Source organism: Leucopleurus acutus (assembly GCF_964270905.1).
Source record: "Leucopleurus acutus genome assembly, chromosome: 2".
Taxonomy (NCBI): domain Eukaryota; kingdom Metazoa; phylum Chordata; class Mammalia; order Artiodactyla; family Delphinidae; genus Leucopleurus; species Leucopleurus acutus.
In genome coordinates, this window is record NC_139143.1 from 57,718,828 (window position 1) to 57,741,580 (window position 22,753).

At 55.7% G+C, this 22,753-nt stretch overlaps 1 protein-coding gene across 1 annotated transcript in view; it reads right to left on the minus strand.

The window, feature by feature from the left end:
• Positions 1-2,201: 2,201 nt before the first annotated feature.
• The window catches only part of QSOX1 (quiescin sulfhydryl oxidase 1), a 41,403-nt gene continuing 20,851 nt past the window's right edge, over positions 2,202-22,753 (minus strand). The window contains exons 5-13 of the mRNA XM_082860741.1: positions 21,003-21,093; positions 18,225-18,370; positions 16,461-16,595; positions 14,097-14,226; positions 10,627-10,749; positions 9,485-9,632; positions 5,686-5,865; positions 3,436-3,655; positions 2,202-2,580 (exon numbers count right to left, since the gene is read on the minus strand). Coding sequence (XP_082716867.1) covers positions 3,456-3,655; positions 5,686-5,865; positions 9,485-9,632; positions 10,627-10,749; positions 14,097-14,226; positions 16,461-16,595; positions 18,225-18,370; positions 21,003-21,093 — 1,153 coding nt within the window. The 3' untranslated portion in view covers positions 2,202-2,580; positions 3,436-3,455. The remainder of the gene's footprint in view (positions 2,581-3,435; positions 3,656-5,685; positions 5,866-9,484; positions 9,633-10,626; positions 10,750-14,096; positions 14,227-16,460; positions 16,596-18,224; positions 18,371-21,002; positions 21,094-22,753) is intronic.

Genomic DNA, 22,753 nt, shown 5'->3' on the forward strand with positions numbered 1-22,753 from the left:
CCTTTGGAGCACTTCCCACAGTCTGTCATTTTTTCCTCACTTGTCTGTCTTTTCCTCTAGAGCGTAAGCTCCATAACAGCACGTCTCTTTCCTCTGTTTATCCCCAGCTTCTAGCCCCGTGCAGCATTGGAAAAAAAAATCCTTAAATTTTTTTTGAAGCTTTTTGCTTAGAATTTCTTGTGTTGGACTTGGCGTGTGCTCTCTCCTCTGCCTGTGACGTCTTTTCCTCCTTGCTCTCCTTGCTAATACCCACTTATCCTTCAAACCCCAGCCCAGCTCCCTCCTCCTCCCGGAAATCATCCCTGCACTCAGTATGTAACATCCCAGGCAGTGGTGAATTCCTCTGTCGGGCCCCAGAACAAGGGCCCTTTGCTTTGCAGGGCTCCTCTGAGGAACCTCTCCTGCATGGGAGCTCTGCTAAGGTGCAGAGAACAACCTAGAACGACAGGCGGGCTGCATTCAAACCACAGAAGCCCCAGCTCCCAGGCTGGCAGCCCGGGTTGGGGGAGGGGACCAGCTGGTGGGCGAAGCGGGTTTATCAATGCTTCTAAGAGCCCTGGGGAAATCAAGGTGAAAGGCAGCAGTCCTGCTAAGGAGGAGGCCCACCCCTGTTTATCAATCAGAGGGGCTGGGACAGGGTGAAAAGATGCTCAGCTGCCTGCCAGAGGCCGCGGTGACGAAGGGGACCCACAGCCACCACCAGGGCCCTGGTGGCCCCACGTAAGGCCCTGCCTCCTGCCTCGGCCACTGTGGGCAGTCACCGTGGAGCTGGGGCTGCTCCATCAGCTTTTCCAGCCTCGTCCTAATTCTGAACACCCGAGCCTGGTTTTAGAAAATACGGTCACTGGAGCCATAAGGGCTGGCTGGAAGAAATCCTCTGCTCTTGGCATCGTGTCAGGTTCCAGGGGGTGAGGGAGCGGGCGTACTCAAGCGGTCTTGGCCCAGTGGGCACTGGCCCCGGGAGCCTCTTTCACCCTCTGGTGGGCCTGTCAGCCTGTCAGCCAGGGCCCCGTGGGGCAGGGGTGGAGATGAGCCGAGCCCGCCTTGGAGGATGGAGGGGGCAGGTGGGTGACTAGAGCAAGGACACAGGGAGGAAACTCTTGGACAGACAAGAGGCCTGCAGAGAGGCTCCGGGCTGCAATCCACCCGAGGAGCCAGGCAGCTAAGGAGGTGACACAGGGCTAACACAAGCAGGGAAGCGGGGGGTCGACCTGCCCGCCCCCCTCCACCCTCCCCACCCAGCTGCCCCAGCAGAGGGAGCGTGCTTGGCACCCCACCTGCTCCACACAGGGCCGAGGCCATCTGAGCAGAGCGAAGATGTCCAAGAGAAAACCCCAAATCGGATTGAGGCTCCTGCTCTCCCTTAATGAGGTTCATTATCAGCTGCTCTGATCCCTGTAGAACCCAGCAGGCCGGATTAGGGGCAGGCTCTCCAATCTGGCTGACTCCTCCCTGCTGAGCAGGCAGCCCAGGCTGGCTCTGGAAAACAAGCCCTCTCTCCTTCCTCCAAGGAGAGCTGGAGATGTAGGCCGCCTGCCTGAGGAGGGGTCAGGCGGGCGCAGGCCAAGGTTCCTGGAGCAGAACTGAGAGCATCAGGGCAGGTGCTCCGTGGGAGGGCGGGGGAGCGGGGGGGGGGGGGGGGAGGCGGGACTGAGGGGCTCGGGGCACAGAGAGCTCTGTGGACAGTGGGGGAGGGCCCCATCCAGGAGACAGAGGCTATGACAAGGGCGCTCTGACCCCTCGAGAGCTGGCTGCATCCCAGGTCAGGCTGGGTTTTGCACATTCTACCCAGCCCCGGACACTAGTAGCAAGTTAAGGAACACACCGGCGCTTGCCTTAACAAAAATAATTTATTCCAGAGCCCCCTCGACCGTGGGGCAGAGTGGGGATCAAGCATGTGTACAGCGTCATCCTCCCCTCTGACCCTGTTAACCTCTACAGGATGGGAGGTGGACCCTTGAGAGGGACGACACTCCCCTCCCTCCACAGTAAAGATTAGCATCTATTTTGGAGATGAAAATCAACAAGAGACAAAAGACCCAGCTCCAAGAGGGGTGGAGCCCAATGCGGAGAAGCCAAACATGTTCAAAGCGAACGCTTCTCTCAGCCTCTCACAGCTAAGGCACTAGAGATCCCAACAGCCCTCCCTAACCCCCCCCGCCCCCAGCCCAGTACCATCACCACACCAATTCCAGCCTGTACCCTTCCTGTACCCAAGGTTTGGGAAGGAGCCGGCCAGAGGCCCTCCTCCCACAGACCTCACCTGGGAGACCAGCATGACTTCCAGAAGCTTCCGAAGCCCACCATAAAGCCAAACCCCACCCAGGAGGGTCTGAGGGGCTGGAGGACGGGCGGGCACAGAGGGCCAGAGGCAGTCCTTCCTTCTCTGGTGCAAAGGGCTCTTTGTAGCAGGATGGACGGAGTCCCGGGATGTAGTAAGGAGTCCACTCCAGCCCCAGGGGCCCCTCCTCTGGAGATGGGAAACCTTGGAGACTGCAGCCTCACTTGCCCCAGTTTAGGGCCAACACCAAGCGGGAATCACTGAAGCTTCAGGAAGAATGAGGGAGGACTTCAAACAAGCTGAAAAAGAGGAATTCGGTGCTGAGAGGCCCAGGATGGAGTCTCCCGACCCCACTGCCCAAGGCTGTCCTCCCCCTCTGCTGGCAGATGAACCTGGACCCTGTGCATGTCTTCCTGTCTACGGAACATCCCTTTCCAGAAGCCCCAGGGAGGTCTGCTGCAGTAACTGGTTTTCCTAGATTTTCCTGGACAAGGAACAAGGTGGGAGGGGTGGGGTGCAGGGGGCTGGAAGAGCCCAGGGATGGCAGCTCCCTATCCTGCCCCCTCCCAAGTTGGACGGTTCGGGCTGCGGGGTGGCTGGCATAGCCCTTCAGGGCCCTCATCCTGGCCCGGAAGTAGGTGTACACAGCCAGCAGACCCATGAAGGACACGGAGGAGAGCCCCACACAGAGGCTGATGTCCAGGTGGGAGAAGTTCCCTTCCAGCACCTGCAGCCACTGGCTCCGGCCCTGCCTGGCCCCGGCCTCTGGCTCCCCGTCAGGGTCGCTGGCCAGCTGCCTGGAGCTGCGGCCCACTCGCCTCAGCTCTGAAGGGCCTCTGGGGAAGTTCTTCCCAGCCAGGAATTCAGCCAACAACACGGCTCCTGTGTCTCGCCTGTGCAAGCGCTGCCGCCCTTTTGGCTGCTCCAACTTATCCCTCTGAAGCCCCGCTACGTGCTCAGGAGCTTCCTGGTCTGGCTCATCTCTGGCCACGCTGAGGCCAGCCTGCGTCTCCTGGGGGTGACTTGCCCCAGGTCCCTCTGCTGGAACATCTGGGATGGTGGTTCCAGGGGACATTGTCCCTGGGCCCGCCATGATCTCAGACTTCTCAGGGCCCAGAGTAAAATTTCCGATCGCCAGCTCCAGCTCCACCTGCCTTGGGGGGACTGCCATCCTCTATGCACCCCTCCGGGGGCCCAGGCCAGCCGAAGGAAGGTCTAGGACGATGTTGCTCGGGGAGAAGTGGGTCTTCAAGAACTTGAGGGTGTTGCCCAGGTCCCACACGGGCGCACCCTGGAGTTCACTGTGGCAGGCGGAACAGAGCTCACGGGGTGGCCACTGCACCTTGGGGAACTCGGGGTCCTCGCTGGGAGCTCCTGGGGAGGGAAGCACACACAGGTTGCCTGTGACACACTGGCCACCCGGAAGCCCAGACCGCATTCTTCCATTCAGAATGCCAGCTCCCTCATCTGCAAAAAGGGGGCACTGCTGCCCTGGGAAAGGATGGGCGCGAGAGAGGTCAGATGAAAGACCTAGCACAGAGCCTGGCCCACCGCAGGGCCCAACACTGGTGCCTCTCTGGGAGAGGACGTTCCTACCCTCCCCCACCCCCAGAACTCCACAGCTTCCCTTCCAGTCACTTCCCCGTGTTAACCCACTGTCTCTCTTTGTCAACTTCACTGCTGGCTTGTACCCCTGGACCAGACATGAGAAAGGGCGAGAAGACTCAGAACGACCTGTCTTGCAGACTGGATGGTCCACTAGTATGTATCTTCTTTGCATTTTTCTAAAATTTCCCAGGTTTTACGCAAGTGAAGATACATTCTTTTTGTAATCAAAGGGAAAATGTTTTTAAAGCAAGAGCTCAAGGCACATGGTAGTTACAAGGCATCTCCTTTACCCCCTGCGGCCCTCTGGGGTAGGTAGGAGTTAGTGGAATTTCTTCGTCAGGTGGGCCCCAAGGGGTGGGGTGTGGGGAGGCCTGGGGGCCTGGATGGGGAAAAGGACACCCAGGAGAGTGTCAAGAAGTTGCCCTTCCCACCAGGCTACTGGGACCCCAAGCAGGACTGGCACTGTGGGCAGAGCCCCAGGCTGAGCCCCAGAGGGCCTGCCACTGGCCCCTCTTCCAGTGTCACCTGGGGAATGGCAATCAGCCCATCTCTCCTGGAGGAGGTACCTCCCCTAAAGGGTTTAATAGGAAAAAAAAAAGTTGCTGGCCAGAATGAAGAAGCAGCAGCAGTGAGTGATGTAAAAATCAGAATGATTATTTTGGGGAGTGAGCAACATGTAGATTCCAAGGGTCCCATGAGAAGTCATAGTGATCAGGCCTTGCAAAGTGAGCACTCCATTTGCACCTGCTCATTATTGTTACTAGTTGATCTGAAAGGACCCCTCTAGAGAGAGTAGGACACTGCCTTCCTTTCGGCCTTCCCTTCAGGGAGAGGCATGGGCTCCTGGCCCTCCAGCAGCAGCTGGGCCCCCAGAGAAGCCAGGAGCCTACAGGTCCTGAGGCTGGAGGGTCAAATGAGCATCTGGTGGCAGGGGCAGACAGGGGCAGGGAGAGAAGGGGTGGGAGGAGAGACAGCACGTGTCTTCTTTTGAAGTCCACCAGGAGGCCCCAGGAGATGCAGACCAAGTGCAGCCGCCTGCACAGCCACCTGCTCCACGGGCTCCTTTGACCTTGGCCCCGCCTCAGGCCTCATCCCCCACCTCCCGCCACCCCTGGGAGGTCTGTCCCAGCCAAACACACTTCCTCTCTCCCCACAGACAAGCCCAGGCTCCATCCACAGGTGGCTCCCTCCCCACCCACCAGCTTCTGGTCACCTCTGGCGTTAATGCTTTTGCCTGTTGGACCCATCTGACTCCTGTGCACGGGGAACAGAAAACACTGTAAATGAGGTATATTCAGAAGACAAGGCCTCTCCCGTGAGAATCGGTCCCTGGTTTTTCCAGGAAGGACCAGGATTTTCTCTTCAAGTATATTTTATCGTTATACCCCTCCCAGGGCGGGGAGAGGCCCAGCTCTCTCCTCTCTGTTGGTTTGAGTAAGGGGCCAAGAGCCAGAAAGCAGGACATGCGAGGCAGGAAAGGGACCCCAACAGGCCAGAGGGAGGGGCCCTGGTGTGGGCGAGAGAGTGAGCAATGGCATCGGAAGACCAGGGTCTCACGGTGCCAAAGCCTGAGTTTCCTCATCTAGAAAATAGGTCTAATGATACTGACATACCTCAGCAGGGCTGGCAGAGCACGTGAAAGGGCTCTGGGTGCTGAGAAGCACCATGAAACACGGGGTGTAACCTAGAGGACAAAGAAGGTCCCGACTCCTGCCTCTGGTCCCAGACTCCAAAGCTCCCCCGCCTCACCCTCCCTCTGCAGGTGACTCCAGCCTTGGAGGCAGGCCCTTCCTTACCTGCGAGGCGAGCGTTGACCTTGTTGTGGCTAGACCAGAACCAGAGGATGGAGCTGCTCAGGTTCCCCACCTGGTGCACAGACTCAGTGGCCATCTGCTCAAAGTGGCCAGCGCAGGCTCGGCAGCCAAAGAAGAAGCGAACGTAGCCCCGGATGGCCTGGAGGATCTCCTGGGCCTTGACTACAGGGGAGAGGAGACTCCAGTCACAGGGGCCCTTCCGGCTGCCTGTCCCTGCTGGCTCCACCACTGTTCCCATCACAGGCCCACCGTGGTCGCCTCTGCACGGGGAACACACACCCCAGCCCACCTGGTGAGGGGCTCAGGTCTCCCTGTCTACTTCACCTCCCAGGGGGCATGTTCGAGTTGACCCCATCTCCTTCCAAACTCGTAAACCTCAGTCTCCCTCGTCTGCCTCTTATCCAGGCCCTCATCACTTACAGACACTCAGGATAAAGTCCAAACGCGTTGTCAGGACACTCAGGCTCTTAAGAGACGTGGCTGGAGAGGAAGGCAGGGGCCACGGTGCCCATCCCCCATCCCGTGGGCCCCTACTCTGCCCCTCCTGCTTTAGGCTTCCTGTTCCAACTCGCTCCCCATCGTGCCATGCTGCGTCCACAGCCCATCCCGATCTGGCCCCGAACGCTCCCTAATTTGTCTCCATTTCTCCCCGGCCCCCTCACTTCCTCCCACTGGGCTCTCTGGCCTGGCAACAGCACAGGCTCTGAATACCCGCCCTCTTCTTGCTCTGACACAGGCTCCTCCCTGAAGATACCACTGCTCCCCCAAACCCGCTCCCCTTAAACCCCTCCGTCTTCCACACTCAGGGCTGGAGGTGGCGGAAGTGCCCCCCCTGCTGTCGGTTGCTTCCAAACTCTCTCTCCTTCCTGCTGCGATCCCCCCAGCCCTTTAAAAGCTCCCACTCCGAGTCTGACCCCTCCATCCACTGGGACTGCAGCACGCAGCTCTCTGTCCCACGCACCACCCTTGCCCGTGCCCTCGGTTCTGGCGACGCCAGTGCCCACGCCAAGCTGTGCCTTGCCTCTCACCTCCTCAGCCCCCTCAGCTCCTGCTTCCACCCCCGCCACCCACTCACCACCTGCCCTGCAGCTATCCTCGCTTCCTCCGCCTGGCTCATGCTCTGGACCTCACCCCTCTCGCCTCTTCCAAGATTTCACTCCCGCGAATGTTTTCTTGTGTTACGGCATCATCAATTTCTCCCTTGTATGGGCTCCTTCCGACAAGAAAAAAGAACTACAACGAAGAAACCCCTTCTCTGACTCCAGTCACACCCCAATCACTCCCCCATTACCTCCAATTTCTTCCCGGCTCCTCTCTCTTCAGCCCAACCCAACCAGGCCTCTCTCTCCACTAATCCACTGACACAGCTCTCGCCAGGGAGGTCCTCGCCTCACACCACCTCCCCACTTGGCTGACTATGTTCTCGCTCTTGAAACTCTTTATGTTGGGGGACCTCTTGAAATTGCAATGGCCACTCCTTCTTAGTCTCCTTTGTTGGCCCCTGCGCCCCCAGCAGAGGTCTGGATGCTGAATGCCCCAGAGCTCAGGCCTCAGCCCTCTTCTCTGCCCACCCACTAATGGGCTCCTCCGGTCCCGAGGCCTGAACTACCGTCTATATGCTAATGACCACAAGACTTGTATCTCTATCCTGGACCTCCCCCCAGAACTGCAGACTCAACTGTCTACATCTCCATTCAGAGATCCAATAGGCACAGACCACTAAGTGTACCCTCCCCCATCTACTCCCTCCCCGCCCTGAGCCTTCCCATTTCTCAGCTCATAGGACCATCAACTACCTGACGTTCAGGCCCAACAAGTCCAAGGTCCGACCAAAGTCCTTGATCCTGCATAGTCTTCATCCAATCCGTCACTGAGTCCTATCAGCTCTACCTTTAAAATATTCCCAAACCTGCCCACTTCTTCTTCCATGTGCACACCTACAACTCTAGTCTAGGCCACCACCACCTCTCCTGGACAAGTTCCACAACTTCCTAATTGGCTGCTCTGCCTCCCCCTTGCCCTGCTGTAGCCCACCCTCCACCCAGTAATCGCTCTAAAGCACCGATCTCGTGTGCATCACTCCCCTGCTTAAGGTCCCTAGTAGATTCTCATAATGCAGAGACTGAAATCTCCCTCCCTCCCACACCAGGACCTCCAAGCCCACCTCCTCTCCTGCTCCCCTCACTCCCAGGCTCTGCCACACTGGCCGCCTTTTGGTGCTGCACACACACCAGACTTGTTCCCTGCACTTACTAGTCCTTGACCTGGGTTATGGGCTGAACTGTGTCCTCTAAAATTCTTATGTTGAAGTCCTAGCCCTGAGTCCTTCAGAATGTGACTGTATTTGGTTGGACACAGCGTCTTTAAAGAGGTGATTAAGTGAGAATGATGTCACTGGGGTACAACCTAATCCAATATGACTGGTGTCCTTGTAAGAAGAGGAAATTGGACGTAGCCAGGAACACCCCCACTGAGGACCGTGGGAAGACCCAGGGAGAATATGGTCATCTACAAAACCAACGAGAGGCCTCAACAGAACCAACCCTGCTAACGTCTTCATTGTGGACTTCCAGCCTCCAGAACTGTAAGAAGACACGTTTCTGTTGTTTAAGCCACCCAGTGTGTAGCACCTTGTTATGGCAGCCTGAGCAGACAGCCCGGGAGGCTCTCATCCCAGATGTCCCACCGCTGCTTCCCTCTCACCAATCAGGTCTCAGCACAGGGGCCCCTCCTCCGAGAAGCCTCCCCCAGCCAGAAACCCTGTCTAAACACAGCATCCCCTCTCCAGCCCCCCTCCCCCACCGCTTGGCTCTGTCTTCTTCACCGACTCACCATCACACCTGAAATGATCTGTATGTTTACTGTCTGTCTCCTGCCACTGGACTATTGTCCCCTTGAGGCAGGGACGTCTCGCTGTATGCATTGCTGTACCCCACCCCTAGAGCAGGGCCCGGCTCTTTGGAGACACTCCGTAAATCCGGGCTGACAGACTGGCTGGCTGTCCGCACATCCGGCAGCTCCCCCTGTTCCCTCTGTCTCTGCACAGGCCGTCTCCTCTGTCGGGGACTCTTGTCCATCGTTCCCCCTCACTTACCTCCTCCCGCCCTTCCCGATGGCGTGGAGCGTTCCCTCTCTTCCACCCGCACATCCTGCTCTCCCCCTGGGCCCTGGCAGGCTGCATGGCAGCCCTGTGCCCACCTGTCTCACAGCCCACTGGGAGCAGGGACTGCCTCTTCCTCCTTGTATCCTCCAGGCTGGGCCAGGGTCTGGCGTCAGCCTGGTCCTTCCGTGAGCTAGATGCCCACCTGTTCAGTCGCTGTGTGCGGCTGTGGGGCAGTGTGGGTTGTGGAAAGCAGCTGCATGGTTTGGGGATGAAACAGGGCAAAGGGGGAAAAGTACTTCCCCAGGTTCCCCTAGAAAATGATTTTTCAGTGGGAAGTGCAGTAAAATTGTTGAGTCTACGGTATCAGCTGCATAAACTGTGAAATAGACATAGTTCTTTTCTTTATGGGAGTATAAAAAATAGAGCCAGAACTCTCTCGGGAAGACTAAAAATAAATCAGGCTTACGGCTACAAGAGAGCCAGGGAGCAGCCTCACGCCCGTTGGTGGGGCACCACCTCGGGGGCAGCGGGCAGGGCTGAGTGGCTACTCCAGGCCCGCTGCTTGTGTGTGGCCAGCTGCAGAGGCGGACTCCCCTAAATTCAGGCCTGCAGCGGGGAGCCAGCGGAGGGCGGGACAGGGCCGGCTGAGGCACAAGGGGTGCACAGGCCCAGACTCACCTGTTTCTCGTGAGTGGTCTACATCTTGCCGAGCTGCCTCCGTGGTCAGGAAGTGGAAGACGACCCACAGGGAGCAGGGAAAGCCGCGGAAGTGCGGCTGACTCCCTTGGCAGCCCACCCAGTTCACCTTGTCGGCAGTCAGAGCACCCTAAGGGACACACACAAGCGTGAATGCATATGCGGAGAAGAAAAAGGAGCTGGTGTGGGAAGTGGGGAGGGCAACTTGCAGAAGACTCCAGGTCAGCACAGAGCCCCAGAACAAATGGTCCCTTTCTCAGTTTATCACCTTGAAGGTGGCATTTCCCTTCCACTGGCGACACCCGTCAAAGGAGCAGTAGGTCTGAGAACCCGTGACACAGACCGGGTCACATCATTACTCTAGCCTTAGCCTCCCCTCTGTAGAACGAGGGGGGTCATCTCTAAGGTCCCGTCAAGCTTTGACACCCCACACGTCTGTGAGGTTCTGCACCTCTCCTGGCTGATGTGCCCACCTTTGTGAGAGCAGGAGCCCAGAAAGCTGCCCCTGGACAGAAGCGTTGCTGAGGAGCACAGCATGCCAGGGAGCAACAGAGGGCTGGAATTAAAAGCTCTCTCACCGGGCTTCCCTGGTGGCACAGTGGTTGAGAGTCCGCCTGCCGATGCAGGGGACACGGGTTCGTGCCCCGGTCCGGGAAGATCCCACATGCCGCGGAGCGGCTGGGCCCGTGAGCCATGGCCGCTGGGCCTGCGCGTCCGGAGCCTGTGCTCCGCAACGGGAGAGGCCACAGCAGTGAGAGGCCCGCGTACCGCAGAAAAAAAAAAAAAAGCTCTCTCACCACCGGGGTCTCACAACTGGTTCTAAATCTCAGCCCAACCACTTACAGGTTGTATGATCTTAGCTTATTTGACCTCTGTTTCTTCATCTGCTAAATGGGGATAATATCTGCCTTCCACTCATGCTGCGAGGATTAAATGAGGTCTGTACAGAGAGGGCTCAATAAACAGCAGTTTACTCGCTCCTAATGGGAGGACCCGACCACGATCACTGCCTCCTTCCTGAGTGCAGGTCGGTGACAGAGGTCAGAGGTGACAGGGTGAAGCCCTTCCACTCCCATAGATATCAAGCATGAGGTGGAGATCCTCCTTAGCCCTCCCACACTCACCTCCTTCCTGCTGTCCAGGGCAGTTTTAAAGAAACCGTAGGGAATTTTCTTTCTCTGTTGCTTCTTGAGCCAGTCACTCATGGAATGCAGGAATTTCTGGACCGAGGGCTGGCCAGGGAAGTACTATGGGAGCGATAAGGGGAGAGTGAGAAATAACTCCCCCAGAGTTCCGCAGTCCTGGGGAAGGCCAGGGGCCAGGCTGAAGTGGGCCGAGGCATTTTTTAGAATGTTCCAAGACCACCGGGAAAACATCCTGCCTAACACCCACATGTGGGTTCCTCACTACCTTTGCTCTGGAGCACCTGCGCAGGCGAGGGGGAGGGGTGGGCAGAGGCGCTCAGTGGGACCAGGCCCTCAAGGCCGCCCCCTCTCCAGGCTGCAGGCTCCAGTTCTGACCCGACCACACGCTCACTGGCAGGAAGGCTGAGCACCTTCCTGTGTCGCTGCCCAGGGCTGCTGGGACCCCTGGGCCACACGGGCCTCTGTTCAGCTCATCTTCTGACAGAGCAGCTGACTGGCTAACTGACCAGCTGGGCGAGGCTGGCAAATGGCCTTTCATTTGTATTCCACGGGCTGCCAATGGGGACAAGGCAGTGCAGGGGCTTGAGCCGAGATCCAAATCTTGACGGGAACTCCCAACAGTCTCTGAGGAGCATGAAAAGCCACTCTGACAATAAGTCAACTCAAATCGGATTAGTATCAGCACTTTAAAACCACAAGGACTCCAGGGACGAGGATGGATGCCTGTGTGCGCGCACCGCACGCGCAAACACACCCAGGGTGGGGGGAGGAGGGAGAGAGAGGGCTGCAGTAGCAGAGCAGGTCAGATAAACCACGAAGGGGCAGGTCGAGAGGGCAACACAGGAGGAAAACCAGCAAAGAAAAGCATTTGTGAGAAGAAGGGTGCTGCAGACAGGAATGATCCCTAAACAGAAAAACCTGCCAAGGGACCCAGTCCTCTGAGACAGTCATGGCGTATTCTTATCTCCAGGCTGGACACTGTCCCCCAGCAGAAGTGGCCGGAAAGAATCCTGTGCTTTGACACGCTCCCTCTTGGTCGGCTTACACGGGCCTCTGGGCTCTCAACACGAATTTACAGCTTCAAGTCAGCGTTTCTCACTGACCTTCACCCATCGTCCTGATTTGGAAGGATGACGCCCTCTAAGGCCACGGTGTCAGGAGGAAGGATGAATTAAGGGGCTCTGGACTACAGGGAGTCACCCTGTGCCGGGAGCAGGGAAACCCTGGTGACCACACGCCACCCAGTGGCCAGTCCTGCCAGCCGCTTCCGTGAGGGAGCAGGGAGATCCCGGGCTGGGCCGCAGGGCAGTGCCTCCCAACTGGCCATACTCACAGTTGACAGGTCCCTAAGGCTGAGCAGGCAGAGTGAGCTCTACTCACTCAGCCTTTCAGTGCTCCACGCACGGAGTGCATAAGGGTGTGGGTTAGACGAGACGTAGGCGCAAATCTCAGCTCAGCCACTCACTGGCTGGAGGACCTTGGACAAGGTGCTTTACCCCTCTGGGCCTCCATTCTCCTCTCTGTGATGGGATAATGCTAGCACCCACCCCGTGGAGTCTGTTCTGAGAAATGCAGATAAGCTAAAACACAAAGGAGTACCTTGCAGAGTCTGACACCTTGTCAGAGCTCAAGAAACGGTAGCTGCTACTATTATTGCTCCTCAGGATGAAGCTACCCAGGCAAGGGTAGGGCCAGAATACTCCGCAGCCTCCAGGGGCTGTGCTGCACAGCAGATGCCCCTGAGCCCGTGCCCCCCAGCCCTCCACTTTCCTCTCTGAGGGTCCTGGCTTCTGGCAGGGAGGATTCCTTCACCCCAAACTCAGTTCCAGCATTGCTGAGGGCAGAAGCTCGGCGGGCACCATGGAGAGGGTGCTGCTTAAGCCTCTACCCCGCTCGGGCATTTCCTGGGTCTCATTCTTTTCCCTCACACTGGCTGCAACAGTCCCACTGGGAGCCAAACCCAAACGAGCTTCGAGTCCAGCTGAGAGATACAAGCAGCACACAATAATTTCCCTGGGATGAGTGCTTCAGAGTGGATTGGACTGGGGGGGGTAAGGGGACCCCTCTCTGCTTCCTGGGGCCCCGCCTCACGTGTCAGGCAGGAGGACAGCACACAGAACTACTCGAGGACTTTTCCCCTCTGAGCCTCTGGGTCAGCCACCCTGGGCCTCGGCAACTTGAGGACCCAGCGGCTCACGAGGCCTCTGAGGAAAGGCTCTATTATCAGACTGGGCTGAAGAACAGGGGCCCAGTCTGCGTGGAACATCTGAGAGGGGCTGAAAGCTGTCTTGCCTTAGACCGGAACAGCGCTGTGACAGCACTTGCCACCTCACAGGGTCCTCGGTGCAGCCACAGATGCCCGTCACTAAGCCAAGTGGACCAGAGGGCCAGGACTGGTGAGGAGGGAAGAGGGACCAGGCTGGCGGCAGTTCCCGAGGGAGAGGCGCAGACCACCCCCAGAGGTAGTCCCAGCTGCCCGCAGACCTGCGCCAGAAGGAGGGGCTCAGACCTGGCTCCCGGGGGCCGAGGGTGGCTGAGTCAGCAGTCAGCCTCTAAGGGGGACCAGAGCCCACACCTGACTCAGCAAGTCCTCGGCAGCCAGAGCTTCGGGATTTAAGTAGGGCAGCACTGGCACTGGACCTGCAGCCGCAGAGAAGGATGCAGGGAGGGAGGAGGCGGCAGGTGCAGAGGGAAGAGGCAGCCCACATCTCACCTTGAGAGACGAGCAAGGAGCGTGGCAGAGAAGGGGTACAGGCTCTAAAGCTGGGACCCCGGTTCAAATCCTGGCCATGACACCACCAAACAGGACGCCTAAGGCACATCACTTGAGCGACCTGTACTTCTTAAATGGGGGTGGCACCTGCCACCCTACGGCGAGATTAAGAGGATTAAATGCCTGACACACATCAGGTCCTCAGTAAGGAGGAGCCACACTTGGAGAAGTAGCCATGCTGGCAGGAAACTACAAAGGAATAAGGAAGGCACGGCTAAGGCCAGGGAGCTGCGTCAGACTTTGGCCAGAGTCTGGGAGGGAAAAGAGGAGATTCAGAAAAGTCTTCTTTCCTTCACTGGGGTCCACGGGTCCTGCTTTCCCAGTGACCGCGGCAGGGAGTGAGAGGCTGCACTCCAGGCTCGGCCTGAGGTAGAGGACTCAGGCAGGCAGAGCCAGCTGGGAATATTCCCAGGGCATCAGGCCCTGGGTCCCACCCACCCCCCTGCACAGGGCAGGGTGAGGGAAGGGGGTTGTCCCTGGTGGTACGGGGCTGACGGGAGGAGGGCGCAGACCGCAGGGTAGCAGCCCATAGTAGACTGGGACAGCCGCGGGTCCAGGTGTCCAGCCCGACCGCGAGCTCCTGAGGGAGGGGCTGGCCCGGTGCCTGCTTCAGGGATGCGCACTGATCCCGTGTGGTGTGGGGCTGCCGGACAAGGGAGGGCAGGGTCCTGCTCACCTGGGCCAGCACCGCCATGAACTTTTTCAGGGCCACCAGGCGCTGCCCCTCCAGGACAGAGAACTTGGACACTTCTACCTGCAGGATGTAGTACAGTGCAGATTCCAGGTCAGCCATGTAGATCTTGGAGCTAAGGACCCAGAAGGAGCCAGGGAGAGAAAAGAGTATTAACCATGGGGCAGGGGCTGGGGAGAAGCACCCAGGGCCAAAGGGAGAGAAGAGGAGGCACTACTGATGGTCACAGAGTCCTGTGAGTTAGCACTTGGGGTTGGGGAGGGAAGGATTGGGAGTTTGGGGTTAAAAGATGCAAACTATTACACATAGGATGGATAAACAACAAGGTCCTACTGCATAGCAGAGGGAGCTATATTCAATATCCTGTGATAGACCATCATGCAAAAGAATGTCTGTCTGTGTATAACTGAGTCACTCTGCTGTACAGCAGAGATCAGCACAGCACTGTAAATCAACTACACTTCAGTAAAAAAATAAAATAAAATAAATAGGTTAGCACTTGGCTCTGCCAGTAACTACCTGTGTTATCTTGGGCAAATTACTTAACTTCTCTGAGCCTCAATTCCTTATCTGTAAGATGGGGATAGTAATAACTTGCTCACAGGTAGGTTGCTGAGAGGATCAAACAAAAGCACAAATGTAAAACTCTCAGCAGCTCCTGGCACAGAGTAGGGTTCCCCCTCTGCAGGTCCAGGGCCAGCCTCTCCCATCACTCACTAAAGGTGTTTTTATCAGGCCACTAGTAGAAGGTTGAGCTTCATTCTCTGTTCTGAACAAAGATCCCTAGGGACAGACAAGTAGACCAACAGGGGCGCACCCACACAACATGGCTCGGGAAGCTGGGTGCTCTTTGAAAGACCAAGGGTTTGCTGCCCGCCAAGGCTGAGAATGGGGCTGGGGAGAAGGGGAAGTGGGGTTTTACGTTTATTTTGGCTGACGTCCTTGCAGCTGCCAGACCCTGGGCATCAGGGCTCCATCTTGCACCTCTCGGGCTGACCCCAGCCCTGGGGGAAGGGCTGCAGGCTCCCAGCTGGCTGCTCCACCCCGTGCCCATCACGCTCTTGTGAGATCTGGGCTCAGGGTCCTGAGGGAAGGGCTGCTTCTCTACCCCTGCCTCCTGACCCCTAGATTCTTGCCTCCTTCTATGGTGGCCTAGCTCTGGGGGCTTGGGCAACTCAACCCGCCTCTCCGGCCTCAGTGATCTCACCTGTAAAATGGACTCCTGCCCCACCTGCCTCCTGAGGTGGTGGGAAGCCAACGAGGTCAGCTGACGGGCTGAGCACTGTGGCTACCTGCGCTTTACCCTCGTGCCAAAGTCCCCTCCCTCTGCTCCACTTCCATGTCCTGGGGCCTCAGTTTACCTCTCCGTTCCTGTGTTATGCCTTAAGGAGTGGCCCCCTGACTAGAGGAGATAATGGACGGAAGTGCCCAGCAGAGCCTGGCACATAAGACTAGAAGTGTCAGCCATAATAGCAATTTGAATGATCTGAATAATCATAATTTGAATGATTATAATGAGCATACCCACCTCTTACTTTCTCTTTCCTTCCCACCTGATTTACTACAAACCTCTCCACTAGCGCTTTCCACCCTTAGAGTCTCTCGTGTTGGGATGCAAAATCCTTCCCGAAATCCAGTGACCCTGCCCCCAGTTCTCTCGTGCAGCCCCCCTTGTGGAAGCCGCTCTCTGGACTCAGCTCTGAGCTGCCTGGTCAGCCATTTCCACGTGGTACCATGCTGGGGGCCAGAGCAAGAGGTCTACAGCCCCATCTCCCTGCCCAACAAGCAGAAATTCTACCACCAGGGCACAGCCAAGGAGCCTCAGAGAGAACAGTTACCTCGTGCTGACAACTGTGCATGATGACACTGGCTATCTTGAAAAGTAGTGAGCTTCCTGACACCAGAAGCATTCAAGTGAGGTCGGGTGCCTTCCTAGAAGGGATGCTGCTAAGGGACTGTAAACTCTGGGCAGGGCTTGCATCTGCCCTGCAGAAATAACTGCTTGGGTGGGAAGTTGTTTTGGAGGCTGCACATTATCCTTCCAAGCTGATTCTACTTGGTCTTGAATAGAGTTAAGCTTAAGGAATGTGGGCATCGGAAAGTATGCATTCCATCATGAAGAATACAGTCAGCAGACGCTGCCGCCTCCGCACATTTAAGACTCTCCTGTGCGTGGCCAGCAGCCGGGGGCCCCCATAGGCCAAGGCCAGCCCTCGGGGGGTCTGGGCTCAGTATGACACGTGCCAAGCTTGTGACAAGGAACAGAGTGTGGAAGGAAGGGGGGCGTGTCTGTGATTAGAAGAGAGGGTGAGGAAGGCAAGGGAAGAGGAGGCCCAGGCGTGGCCTTACGGATCTGCAACTTTCCACACGGTAGGGGCTATGGGTCTAGAGGTGTTCGGCGCAGTCGGGGTGGGGACAGTCTCGCTGGTGTCCCTGGAGAACCTCTTCAGGTACATGGTGTAGAAGAACCTGGATTCCATAAGCCTGTGAGGGAAGGGAACCATGGGGGAGAGGCAGTGAGCACGGAGGAACAAAACCCCAGAGCTAACTCGTGGCAGGAGAGGAGGCGGGTGGCTCACCTGACAGGAATGTTTATTCAGAAATATTTGAACCTGGATCGGTCTTATCCTCAGTGAGGTAAAAATTGGGGCAGCCCTGCCTCACGTTAACCTTTCTATTCACTGCTCATGCTGTGGAAAGCCTCTCTGACACCAGTCTGAAGTCAAAACCCACCTGGAAAAGCGGCTGGGCCCGTAAATTCCTCAACCTGCCTCGGAGAGGTGGGGAGACAGGGCACCTTCGGGGGCAGGAGGGCCCTCTGGGGACAGCGCTCCTTCTGGCCACGGACCGGACGGTGGGTTTGACGACCCTCCCCAGAGACCAAAGCTACAAAGTGGCACGTGGCCTCAAGGAAGCTCACAAGCTTGCTCCAAGGTACCAGAGGTGACATTACTCCCCAGGGAGGTCAAGGGAGTTTGATACATGATTTTTAAAAAGTAGCAGCAACGACCCCAAACCACGACATTTCTGACGATCTTTTTGATTTCTCTCTCTCGTCTCATAAAGAGGAGTCCTCAAGGGCAGGCGGCGCCTCCTGGTCAAGGGCCCTGGAGGGAGGGATGTGAAGACCAGCAGCGTGACGGGACACCCCAGGAGACCTGGCATCGGGAAGCACTGCTTTCCACTCCACTGTCCCGGCCCCATGTTTACAGACGAGCAGGTGGCTAGAAGCAGCGTCGTCACAAACAATTTTCCCCTCCGCCAGCTCCAAGAGAGGAAACAATGCCTCCGCTCCCCACCAGGACCGGCACTTCCTGCCCCTCCCTGTCCCCGCGGCCATCGTCCTGCCCCCCCCCCCACCGCCCCCCGCCAGCGCTCTCTGACGAGGCCTGGCCCAGTGCTGCCAGGTGACTGGGGCCGGGTGAGGGCGAGTGGCCGCGCTGCCCAGCCCTGGTGCAGGAGGGCACTAATGGCTCTGAGGAGTGGCTCACTGGACATCTCAGGCCAGCCTTGGTCTCCCTGGCCCTCGCGCTCCTGCCTGCAGGGCTGGGTGGACATCAATCATCTGCCCAGGGAGGGCACTGAGGCACCATCTGGCACCATTCAGCAGCGGGAGCCTGACAGAGGGGCTGCGGCTGGCCTGATTGTTCTCTCTTGGCATTTCGGAACTGGCTATTGTCTGGCTCCTAATGAACTTTTCTGCAATTAGAAAACCAAAGGGAGGGAGGGTCAGGCGTAGCTGAGCGCTTGCCAGGCACTTGCAGACTGCCAATGAGTCTGTCTGTGGAGAGAGGAGGATGGGGAATAGGGCCAGGGCCGCGGTGGGGATGGGGCAGAAGCGCCAACGCTGGGTGTTGAGCACGCCAGGGACCTGAGGCTGAACTGCTGAGCTGGGGGCAGCGTTCTGGGCCCGGACTCCTGGCTGTAGCATGCCCACCACCCCACCCACCGTAGGCAGATATCTGCTTCTCTTGCAGAGGGTGCCCATGGACTCCTCGGAAGACTCACAGGAGAAAGAACCCGTCAGCCCCTGTGAAAGGCTGGCAGCCTCTCGAGGCAGGAAGAAAGGAGGAGCGCGGGGAGAGGGGAGAGAGGGGGCAGAGAGACACTCACACGGGGATCCGTAAGGAAGAGCCATTCCGAAACAGCAGGTAGCAAGATGGGAAGCTGGTGACACCAAACTCGTTCACCACGTCATGCTGTGTGTTGAGGACCCTGCGCACCACTATGCCCCGGCGCTGAGACAGGTCCAGAGTCACCTGCAGAGACAGTGAGACACTTGGTGGTGGGTAGGCCAAGCCACTGGACAGAGGGAAGGCCTGAGCAGGCACCTGGTGGCAGCTGTGCTCTAGCCAGACTCGAAACCTTTCCAAGAGTAGACTATCGTGATGAGTGAGAGCCTCCTGCCGCCAACTACATCTGCCCTGCTGTAAGGAGTGCAAATGCTGCCTGCTCGGAATGGTGCGGACCACACATCTTGAATCCTTGAGGACAGTCCCAATTTGGTGTCATTTTCTTTCCAATGAGAACAATTTGTAAAAGGCATAAAAAGATGTGGTTTTCAAAAACACACATGCACCCCAATGTTCACTGCAGCACTATTTACAATAGCCAGGTCAGGGAAGCAACCTAAATGCCCATCAAGAGACGAATGGATAAAGGAGATGTGGTACATATACACAATGGAATATTACTCATAAAAGGAACGAAATTGGGTTGTTTGTAGAGACGTGGATGGACCTAGAGACTGTCATACAGAGTGAAATGAGTCAGAAAGAGAAAAACAAATATCGTATATTAACGCATATATGTGGAATCTAGAAAAATGGTGCAGATGAACCTGTTTGCAAGGCAGAAATACAGACACAGATGTAGAGCATAAACATATAGACACCAAGGCAGGAAAGCAGAGGGTGGGCTGAACTGGGAGATTGGGATTGACATATATACACTAATATGTATAACACATAACTAATGAGAACCTGCTGTATAGCACAGGGAACTCTACTCAATGCTCTGTGGTGACCTAAATGGGAAGGAAATCCAAAAACGAGTGGATATATGTATACATATAGCTGATTCACTTCGCTGTACAGCAGAAACTAACACAACATTGTGGAGCAACTATACTCCAATAAAAAAAGTAAATTAAAAAAGTGTATGTATCTGATATTTGGAAGAAAATAAAAGTGGTTTCAGTTTTGTTCTGATATTTGTAAGACTTTCTGTCTATATTCCAAATCGGAAAAACATACTTAGACGTGACGGTTTTATTTTTAGAAAGGATTAAGAAGGAGAAATATACTGTTAGGTAATATTTATTAAATAGGTATTATGTTCTGTATATAGACTGTTTCATTTAATCTTCAAAATAATACTTACTATGAAATAGGAACAATTACTAGCAGACCAAGCCAGGTGGTGCAGTATACCATGGCTGCTTGGGTTTAAATCCTGCCCCCCCAGACTAAACCTCTCCCAGACTCAACTTCCTTACTTGCAAAATTGTAATAACAATATCCACCTCCAAGGGCTGTTAAGAAGACTGAAATGGGTTAATTTTATAAAAGTGCTTCTAACAATGACTAGTAAATAGTTATGTACATAAGTATTTCTTTAAAAAATAAAACTCCTATCATATAGTAGACGCAAAAACCGAAGCTCAGCAGTGAAATCATGTGATCAGGTCACTCATGTAGCAAGCGCCTGAGCTGGGCTGTCAATCCCAGATCGATCTGCCTCCAGAGCTGGGGCTCTTGGCCACTGTGCCCTCCTGACTCTCAAACTAGCCATCCCTGGGCACCTCTGCATGGACACGGGACCAGTGCCCTTGGTGACTAGGGGAATGGGGGAGCGTAGGAGGAAGAGCTGATTCCAATGAACATTTATCAATCACCTGTACAGGCATGACGCCAGGCCTGGAATGGGACTCCTTCAGCAAAGCTCCCTGCCCATCCCACCTCCATGCTTCCCCTCTCGGGGCTGAGAGGTCTGGAGACAGCTCAGAGCGTTCAACTGTGCTTGGGGAGTTTCAGGAGGAAAACCATTCGGAGTCCACAGTGGTGTTTAATTTCATCCCCTCTCTCTCTATCTCCTTGCACTGCCCTGGAACTTCTCCCAAGCACCGACCCTGTCCCACCTCTGCATCTGGGAAAAGCCCAGTGGCCCGCGAAGTCCATGAGGCAGCGGTGGAACGGCAGACTCTCTGCATCAGGCCGGGGACGGATCTTTATAAAGCACGTACTCTGTGCCAGTTACTCATCCAGGCTCTTCCTCTAAACCGCCTCACTTGATGTTCCCAAACATACTCTGAAAAAAGGTAACTGTCACCACGTCAAAGGTAGGGAAACGAAGCTCAAGAAAGTTGAGTAACGTGATCACAGACACAGCACATAAGTGATGAAGTGGAGATTCCAACCCGCCTGATTCTGTGATCTGCTTCACCTGGGAAGGGACCCCGTTTCCTCAAGAGGGACTAGAGGCTCTCTGATGTTCCCTCCCCGCCAGATTTTTGACTCCAATTCTTTGCGGGCAAGGTAGTGTGGAAATAACACAAGCTTTGGAAGCAGACAGACCTGGTTTGAAGTCCTGCTCTACCAATTCACTGGCTGTGTGATCTTCGACCTGTTATTTGACCATCTTCGTTAATTAGAAAGATCAGCAACTACGTGTGTCAGCAATCTAGTGCAATGCTCAATAAACAGCAGGTGTTATCGTTCTCAGTTTCCACGAGGAAGATCCAAGCAGGCAGAAAGGTCCAGCTCCTACACTTCCCGTTTCCCCCAGCAGGGGTCAGGCCAGTGCTGGGCTAAGAAGGGCACAGGAACAGCCCTGCTCTTGGCTCTCTCCCAGCGGCTATGCAGGAGCTGTGGGACCGTGCAGGCAGCTCACCTCTCTACCCAGGTAGGAGCCTTCCCTTTCAAAGATCAGGGCCAGGTAATCTTCATCATTTCTTGCAAAGAATCCAGTAATCTCCTTCAGCCTGCAAGAGACAACGCTGGCAGTCACTCTCTCTGTGGTGGGAAGAAAGCAAAACTGCTGGCGACAGCAGACGTGGCTGACCCAGTACCGTGAATTCGGCCACACACACCTCCTCCTCTGTTTGCACACAAGACTTCGAGGAAGTCTCTCCATGCCAGCCCTCCGGTGGGAGTAAACCAAACCCTGAGTCTCAAAAGACGCTCTCTGCCTATTACCGAAACCTGGTTCTTCACTTCACCCACCTATTTGGGTTGTTTTTTCAGCATCAGGAGTGTGTACGGGCAGTCTAAGGAGGAGACCGGGGGAGGCACGCTTTGAGACCAGGTGTTTCTATGCTCTGGGTAAGGCCCAGGCTTAGAGGGCAGTTTTTATTGGTCCCCTAAGAAGCTGGTGTTTACTACCCATCAGACGCAAGCCTTGATCTGTGCTAAGCCACTACCAACTGGGAGATGTGCGTTTTCCACCCCTGGAGCAGGCATACAAAAGGAACTAAAGAATCAGAAAGTCCTGGGTACAGGAGATCTTAGAAGCTATCTAATCTTATTTTAAGATTTCTAAACAATCAGAAAGTCCTCGGTACAGGAGATCTTAGAAGCTATCTAATCTTATTTTAAGATTTCTAAAGAATCAGAAAGTCCTGGGTACAGGAGATCTTAGAAGCTATCTAATTTTATTTTAAGATTTTAACCTCCTTATTTTAATACGAGGAAACTAGGGCCCCAGGACGAAGGTGGAAATTAATAAGAAGGCAAATCTTATTATTCCCCCCAAATCAAAGAATTAAGATACAAGCTGTTTTAAAAATGCAGAGTTTCAATAGAAAACAATTGCATGATACAAAAATGATTTGTTCCCTTATTTCAATTAAAAGCAGAACATCATTAGACATGTACCAGGAGACAACAGCATCTACTTTTGTCCCCAACCTGATGACCTATTTCCCTCCTCTGGATCCAATGATGGGGCAGTGGTTACCTCCAAACAGAAGGCGCAACATGGGGCCAGTGGAGCCCAGCCCAGCAACAGTACAAACGCCATGCCAGAGAGGTGGGGGCCCGAGTGTACCCCAGTGGGTGGATGGTCACTGAGAGCCCCTGGGGTGGGAGCAGGTGGCCTCTCAGGCAACTTCCCCAGACCTCCCCAAGGCTGGCAGAAGAGCGAGCCCACAGACGGCTGACCATGTAACTCGCCCCATCCCGTCCATTCCCACTCACACTCTGGAAGAGGCAGCCCACCTTCCACCACAGGTCCCCGCCTCCTCCCTAAAGCTCTCTAGAAGGATCACTTTGAGAGAGGCTGGCAGGTTTACCTGGCTGGTTGCTTTTGAGATCTTCTGGGCTGAAAAGGCACCATGAGGGAGGGTGGGTGTAAGAAAGAGAGAGAGGCAGAGACAAGATCATTGAGAAATGGAAGAAGGAGCGAGGTGTTTCCTGGAGAGATGGGGTCTGGCTGTGGAACCCCAAACCAAGACCATATACTCAGTCCAGGGGCTCCATGAGGCCCTCTGGGAGGATGGAGAATTGGGAAAGATGATAAAAGAATCATTGTGAGTTGGATTCAACACCAACTGACACTTGGAAACACAGTCCCTCAGCAGGGCCTCAGCTTTCCAGACACCAGCAGACTTAGTGTGGGCGCTGAAGCCCCAGTGTTTGCCTCCT